This window comes from Apium graveolens, unplaced genomic scaffold (genome assembly GCF_009905375.1).
Source record: "Apium graveolens cultivar Ventura unplaced genomic scaffold, ASM990537v1 ctg6010, whole genome shotgun sequence".
Taxonomy (NCBI): Eukaryota; Viridiplantae; Streptophyta; class Magnoliopsida; order Apiales; family Apiaceae; genus Apium; species Apium graveolens.
The window spans coordinates 14075-22434 of record NW_027419187.1 but is presented as its reverse complement, the minus strand read 5'-3'; the positions used below and the strand labels follow the sequence as shown (position 1 = coordinate 22434).

General features: G+C 30.4%; 1 protein-coding gene across 1 annotated transcript; it reads left to right on the top strand.

The window, feature by feature from the left end:
* Positions 1–307: 307 nt before the first annotated feature.
* Positions 308–8124, top strand: LOC141702970 (structural maintenance of chromosomes flexible hinge domain-containing protein GMI1-like). Its single transcript, XM_074506598.1, has 24 exons — positions 308–514; positions 1182–1332; positions 1471–1523; positions 1983–2066; positions 2290–2359; positions 2434–2489; positions 2658–2763; positions 2871–2939; positions 3016–3102; positions 3207–3251; positions 3370–3490; positions 3613–3680; positions 4672–4788; positions 4877–4967; positions 5213–5247; positions 5389–5464; positions 5569–5754; positions 5904–6062; positions 6232–6253; positions 6345–6465; positions 6550–6684; positions 7080–7153; positions 7854–7896; positions 8029–8124. Exons 2-24 carry the CDS (start codon positions 1189–1191, stop codon positions 8122–8124), a joined length of 2058 nt encoding a protein of 685 aa, XP_074362699.1. The 5' UTR covers positions 308–514; positions 1182–1188.
* The last annotated feature ends 236 nt before the right edge of the window (positions 8125–8360 follow it).

Sequence of the window (8360 nt, the reverse complement as noted above, 5' to 3'; positions counted from 1 at the left end):
TTGTTAATCAACTACATATAAACAACTAGCCAAATGTATACATATTCATAAAATAAGGTGTATCATTCTATTATAATGAATAAATAATAGAAGAAAAAAGGAGAATATTTATTAATAATATGAAGAGAATCTTAAAAGTACCAATTCATGTCCAAAAAGTAACTTAATATCAACACACACTCACACACACATATTGAGACAGACACACATTAAGCACATTCATGTTCATATCCACACACTCACAATTTACATTAATATCCATATTTATATCTTTATCTGTATCATCAATCTTAGTTTCAAACAAAAATCTCTACCACCTACCTCTCTTATCTCTATAGCCTTTTTCATCACAACCACCTCCTTATTTACATTGTGAAGCAATCTAATCAATTTCATCTCTCTTGGCACATAGGCCTTTTTCATCACAACCACCTCCTTATTTACATTGTGAAGCAATCTAATCAATTTCATCTCTCTTGGCACAAACATACAGTCATAAATTGTATATTTTCAGGTAAATTTACTCTATCACATGTAGATCTGCTCTAACAAATACATGTGATAAAAAATAGGTAGATTTGGTAAACAAACAAGTCCTTAGATATATACATGAGAGTATGTTTTTATCTTTGATTATATAGCACCTTCAATCAAACTTCTAATAACAAGGTGACTTCAATTTAAGAAACCCCCTTTCTTTATAGTTCTTTCACAAGTATCCAGAAACTCTATTACAAGTAAATTCCCTAAAAACAAGTAGATTTATTAATTTCAATAATAATTGGTAATTACTATTTTTTTAATTTTGCATTACATGGATTAGTAATTTGTGTAAATATAAAGATCGTGATAGTTAAGTTTGATTTTTTTCCCTATATCAACAATTTTAATAGCAACCACCACCATTGTTAAGGAAAACATCCTTATTGTAAGCAAAGACCCCACTTAATCCTTCTATCTGATCCCTTTACAAGTAGATCTGGGAAACATATAGATCCAGTATATTGCGAAAAATGTTCATAATTAATTGGTTATATTTTGTGCTATATAGATTGGTAATTTGTGTAATTATAATCAGTAATGGTTAAGTTTGATTTTTGTTATAATTTGTGTGTGTGTATATATATGTGTGTGTTTATATGCTAATTAATATGTATGCACTAACTCCCAATAATTCTCAGGATCGAAATGGAGTCCACCTCATCTAACTTGAAAAGGATGCATAGGGAGGAGGGTAGGGAGGCCAAATGTCCTAAAAGGACAAAACAATTATCAAAATTTGAGCAAATAAAGCAAAAATACAATTTTGAAGCCGCTCTAGCCGATTTGATTGTAAGTATGAATCTCTAGATCTAAATACTTGTGGTGATATTTTGTTATTACAATCTAATTTATGATTAATCATTTATAAACTTTTTTTTATAATAATCTAATCTATAATTAATCATTTGTAAACTTTTAACATGTCAGGATAATTCATTGCAAGCTTCATGGTCAGATCACAATAACTTCAGACAAATTAGGTATGGAAAACCCTTTGATGTGATTGTTTATATATTTTGATCTTGTGCCTCTACTGTATCTCAATGATTAGCTACATAAGACTCAATCAATCTAAAGAGGTGATTAGGTCGTATCATTGTTAAAAAAAAGTAGCATATGTGTATCTTTTAAATCCCTCTGCACCCCTCATTTCTTTAAATAGTTTCATATATATATTTTTTAAGTTATAGAACTATATGTTATATGCACCTTAAAACATGTGTTGGACATAATTGAGGTGACGAAGGAGTACTAATTAAACACCTAATTGTTTGTTTTCATCAATTTTTAACTTGCTTATTCAAATTTTTTGAAGATCTATTATATATAGTTTGCATTTCAATGGTGGTTTAAGTGAACCCAGATTTGATAGGTTTAAGTGGTTTAAATATCACCTAAACATATATTATACTCCATGGTGACCTAAATTTTATTTGCAGTATTGACATCAACAAAGATATTATCTCTATTTTTCACAATGGAACCAGCATAGATTCTAGCCAGGAGACCTCTATTGTGCAGTGGTAAGATGTTGATATGTGTATATATATATATATATATATGCAAATGTTTCTATTTGGTATAATATCTGAGTGGACACATGCAAAAGGTTTGGTCTATAATTTTATTTATAGTATAGCAGTTGCACATGTACCTTTCAAGGGATTTCTGGTTAACATTGACTGCAGAATGTTCTATATGTCGTACTCTTTTGATACCTAATTTTTTATCTTCTACTAATTTCAGGGGCCTAAGTGCCTCTCGAGAGCAGGAACTTAACCAACAATCAGTAGGGGACAGTGATCTGTACTTGACGGTCAACTATTCATTTTTTATATTTTCATTTTAATAACATTTCGGGTGTATTGACAATTTCTTTGATAAGTGCAGCCTTTATTTGGCAAGTTTGGATATGGAGTAGCTGTTTCCTCTATGCATTTAGGGAGGTAAGCAACTGGAAATTCAGTTTATTGCTCTTTGTGCCTATTGTCATATCTGTATATTTCGGCAACAAAATTCTATATATTGACACTGCAAGAAAAAAAGACTAAATTCGACAGGAAAATCTTGATTAGGTTTTAAAATTTGTCTGTTACCTATCTGCTTCTAATTAGGCGTGCCAGAATATGCTCAAACACAAAGGCCTCTGGGGAAATATGTATCATTGATATCGAAAGTGATGGCTCCCTACAAGATTCAAGTGGAGCTCTGATAAAGATGGTAATATCACCCGATTTATGAATTTAATCTTTATGATGTTTAATTTTATGTTTTTTCTAGCTAGTTACACACTCTCAACTTCAATTGACTTGCCATAAAAAATTTAGACTGAGGGTGGAATGCCAAGCACCTCAGAAGAGGATCTGATAGAATCATTCAGGGGAAGATTTACAAAGGTAACTGCTGCAGTTTGCGTATATATGTAAATAAGCACCTCCAAATATCTCCTCCATACTAACACTAAACTGACAGGTGCAAATTTTTGATCTTCATATGGGAGGTGTAGGGTTACATAAACTCCTGTGCAGACTTAAGGATATCTATTTCCCTTACATCCAGGTTACTTTCTTGCTACTATACATATTTATTCAGAAAAAATAATAAAGAGCTAGTAGATCTACCTAGCTTTTTATGCTTACATATGTTGAGTTACCACTGGACAGATTGATAAAACATGTGCTCTTAGGGTCAAGCCAGTTGAGTTTCAGGTACAAACCTATTAATCTTATTGCAACATTTTAACATTATATTTGTTGGAGATCTATAATTTAAATCTTTTGAAACCATTTAGCATTTATTGGATTATAATTCCTTATTGTTCTCCAGGTGAATGGCCAAAATTTAGCTTATATAGATGGTGGAAAGGTTTCCATCACTAACTTGCACGCCTGCAGTGGCCCAGAATTCAAATTGCAGCTTTGCTTATCATCCATTCCAGAAGTTGCTGGTAACTATTTCTTGTGTTCAAGTGTAGCCTACAGTCTTACTAGGTTTCTTAGAAATTAAAATATTGTAATTGCTAGCAAGTGCAAATATGACATTTAGTAATTAAGAATGTTGGTTGTTCAGGATCACCATCATGCACATCTAGGAAAGGAAATGCAAGAATGACATTTGTATACTTTCCAATAATCCAGGTAGATATGTATATACTTATGAAATCCTAGTGTTTAGTTGTATCTCATGTTTATATAGTAAGTTATCTCATTTTAAATTCGTTATCATCAATATTTATTAACCTACTGTTAAAAGAACAATTAAAGGTTATTCATTTGACTATTAGAATAATATTTGAAATTTTATTAAAGAGTGGATATGGATCATTAAAAATAAAATCCGGTCCGAAAAAAATCTGATCCGATAATGATCCGATCCGATAAGTAACACATATGTATTTAGAACGATCCGATCCGTTAACGATCTCATCCGACTTTATATTTTTTATATATATAATATTATTCACATATAATACAATATATTATATATATATAACATATTATATGTATCTTAATTTTTTGATTATCACTTGTACAACTTGTTTAGGTGTTAACTTTCAAGTATTAAAGTTTATGAGAGAGGTATTACATTGAATTAGATTGGCACCCACGTTGCTTGTTGTAAACAAGATTTACAAAGAGCTTGTATATAAGTTGAAGTCCCCTTATTAAGTTTTAATCTCTGCTGAACTTTTGCTTTATTAGTCATGTTTGTTATCATGATTCTTGTTAATATATTTGTATTTATAATTCAATTATTATAATACATGTTTAAATTGATACATGGTATTTTTTATATAATTTTTTTTTAAAATTATAAACAACTTGGACTCTAATCCATTACCAGCGATCCTAACAAATCCGAATATGAATCGGCCTATAAGAAATCTGATTAATATCCGATCCGAATCCGAATTAGGTAAAATTAAATTGATCACGATATGAATCAAGACCGATCCAATACAAATCCCATCCATTGACAACCCTATATCACTTTACTCAAAATGCATACATAGAGAACTTGTGCAAAAGACTTTTGCTACCTCTTTTTGATTAAATGAGACATCGTATATGTATATATTTATTTTATATTATTTTATAAATCCAGCATGTGTATTTATTATTTACGAAGGGGGAAGAAAACACTGATAGGATTATTAAAGAGCTGGATGTGAGTGGATATGGTATTGAAGGCTTTAGTTGTGTATCTGTGAGGCGGCTTGGGCGTTTACTTCCAAATGCTTGTTGGGTAAGCTATACCTTCCTATATTTGATCATTTTTAAATTTGTTTTATATATGATGACTGAACAGTTTGCTCCATCATAACTCAACTCAGGCACTACTTCCATTTATGGAGCCCAAGCTCAAAACTGGTGATGAAGCATATAGATTAAAAAGATGCTACTCTAGAGTTAAATGCTTCATCGGTAAGAAAACATATAATATTTATATACATAATTAAAATATCAGTGTAGAACCTTAGAGTTTGGATATGGATAGTTTTACATATACACACAGGGTGTACAAACTATGTAATGTTCAGTAACTTTAGTTTTAACTTTAGTCATATTATAGGTAAACTTTAATTATAACTCTAAGGTCCTGCTTACATAAAACAAATTATAACAACAAAAAGAGAGCTGGTTTTAAATTACCCCAATTCTGATTGCAGAGACAGATGGTGGTTTTTTCCCAACACAATGCAAGGTATGTAATTAAATAGGTACACCGTACAGCCATGTTTGCTACTAATTATGTAGTACATTTGACATAAAAATTTGTATACGGCAATTTGGTAGATAATTGTTTTTATATTTTAATGTAATCTTAAGTGATTTTGTTTTCTAGACTGACTTGATGCATGAAGATCCGTACACGAATGCCTTGAAGAGCTTTGGTGCTCAACTGCCTCGTGACCACCAAGGTATTAGTGTTGAAACAATCAACCAATTGTACATCCCGTCTCATCTTTTACCTATCTTAATTAATGCAATAAAGCTTTTCTTATCTTTTCTCATGGACTTACAGGGCTACATGTCCAAATTCTTAAAGAAGAAAATATATGGTCACTTCCCCAACTGGAGAGGCTGTATAAAGACTGGATCTTGAACATGCATACCAAGTTTGACGAGGAAGTTGTCTGCAACGACCAAGAAACTGTAATGGCCAATGTTAATCCTTCAAATAAATGGTTACTTGGTATTACTCCCCATGGTGAGGGTGCATGCAAGATAATTATTTTATTATTTAATTTACCAAGATTCATGTTCTTTTTCTGGTTAATATTTATGGCTACTTCTTACTATAATTTAACCAATACTTTTTTAACTATAGGAATTTCTCTACTATGTATATATATGTAGTTGTAAGGGTTTGCAAAAAAGTAAGCAGGAAAGGAAAATTGTGGCAATCAGGGCAGAAGATCAAAATTTGGAAAGGAGCTTCTGCAAAATTCCAAAAGACAAATACATATGCCACCATAGATTACATTCTAGTAGAAGGTTTTCCTGGATCTACAGGTGGTAAGTAATTGAATAATTGTATTTATGCTTAAATTCACTATCTCTTTAATTTTTATTATACAGTAAAAATGGGTAATACCTGCATGCTTAATTATAGAAACAATAAATAATATTAGAAGTCTGACTTATTTTTCATTTCTTTTCTCCTTCAATTATTTGCTTTACAAAGGGGAATCTTATTTTATTTGCAGGTACGCGATTATAAATATAATATTTTTTTCTATATTTTTGCTTTTTTATAATTTATTTATAGTTTATTATATTTCTTTTGTCAATGAAAAGGAGAATAGATACAGAGCATGACATGGGATGTCAAGTAATAAAGAACAGTAACGAGGAGTATATTATAATTAATATTCGTCAAGCTGTTATATTACCGTTGAGAGCTATTGACTCCGGAAAGGTTTGATATCTTTAAGTAACGCTTTTAACATTGGTGGTATTCATTCTTGAGAGACTATTTTGCTAATGGTTATTTTCACATTAGGTTGAAGAGGTTGACTCTTTTCGATGGAATAAAAAAATTAGCAAGCATTTAGAAGATCAACCTCGACATGTTATCTCCGGTGTGCGTGATTCTCCCCCAAACATGATGAATGTTTCTTTTTTAAGGGAAGAGACGGTAAGACAAATTTGTACTCTCTAAAACTTGAATACTTATGAAATATGTGTATTTTATTGAATTATTTATATTATGCTATATCACCAACAAAGAGCATATATATTATAAACTGATAATAAGATCCAATAATATATAACTATAAATAACCTCTTTAAAAGTCGTGTAATACTTTTAAATATGTTTACGTTCTATCAACAACTTATTTTCTAGTGAAAAAAGCGTCAATGAAATCTTTATAAAGCTTTCTTAAATTTATCTATAGAAAAATATTGCAGATGATATAGGATATAATTTTATGATTTTCTTCTTTCAAGTATCTTTTTCCAAGTTCAAATACATATATTGTGCTATCCTGTTTTGGAAATTCCAACTTATCATGGGCTTATATGCTACAGCCTTCTAACAATGGACTTCAAACGCAAAATAAAGAGACTTATTTGTGGGAAGAAAATCAAAGGCTCAAATCTCGGTAGGTGAAACAAATGATTGGAATATCTGAATAAGTTGAATTGATCAATTATATTTGAAGATTAGTACATCGATAAATTATTAACTTAGCTATATGGTATTAAATAGAGGGCTTAGTAACTTATTATGTTGTAGATATATATATACAACAATGTGAAAATCATGAACTGTATTGACTAAAATGAAAAGCAAAGTGGAGTTACATGAAAAATCTTCCCCACTACTAATTTAACCTCCTCCACTAATTAGAGTAGACATATAAAGTTCTGCAACGTTAATTAAACTCCCAATGTTAATTATGTTAACAATGTTAACCGATTGTTCCGCGTCATCCTTGGAATTTGTTTTTTTAGATGCCAAATGCAGTGACTACTGCAATAGTGAATGCTAGTTCAATATGTTGAAATGGATATATATTCTGTATTCAACTCATGTCGTCTTAAAAGTGAATATATTGTCACTGTGATAACAACTTAGATGCTAATATTTGGGCATCATATACGAAAATATGATTTCCAAATATTAGTCGGTTATCTGGTCACATGTCGCATAAACGTGTGTTTAAATTCAGATATAAATTACAATTTGTAAGTTTTACTTGATTTGTATATCAAATTTAATAGATTTTTAAAATTTTGTTCTTCTTTAGATGATATTTCTTAATCTGCTAAACTTTTAATCTCCTTATTTATCCTATGTAGGTTACTTGACTATCAGAAAAGTGAGGAAGCTCTTATTCTAAGGGTATATATATTTCTTAGCATGTTAGAAAAAACAGAAAAATCAATTAATAGAGATAGATGCCACTAATTCAATTTCCTTGTTAAATATACATAACTTTTGAGTAAAACTTACATACCTCCTTTTTTTTTACAGGAACAAGAACTCAGAGGCAAACTTGCTAAGTCACAGCAGGAGTATGATGAGCTGTGCCCCAAAGTATTGTCAAACTATTTAAAAGACTACTGTTGATTTATAAATGTATATATATATATCAATAATCTACCATGTGAAATCTTTAGTTCAGGTGGAAATTTTTGTTGTAGATTTCGATACCAAAATCTATTTACTAATATAATGTAAAAAACAAACTGAAACCATATTTCAACAATATAGCCTAAAGTTGCAACTAAAGTGTGGATTTGCTCATTTTACTGTATTACGCTATTGAACCCATGACACATGTGTGCAAACATATGACCCCAATC

What these genes read in the sequence shown, in the direction of transcription:
- LOC141702970 (XM_074506598.1), top strand. Translation starts at nt 1,189, where the DNA reads ATGGAGTCCACCTCATCTAACTTGAAAAGGATGCATAGGGAGGAGGGT. An exon ending in TAGAGTTAAATGCTTCATCG is followed by an intron (nt 4,968 to 5,212) that starts GTAAGAAAACAT and finishes TTCTGATTGCAG; the next exon opens with AGACAGATGGTGGTTTTTTC. An exon ending in TTTTCCTGGATCTACAGGTG is followed by an intron (nt 6,063 to 6,231) that starts GTAAGTAATTGA and finishes TGCTTTACAAAG; the next exon opens with GGGAATCTTATTTTATTTGC.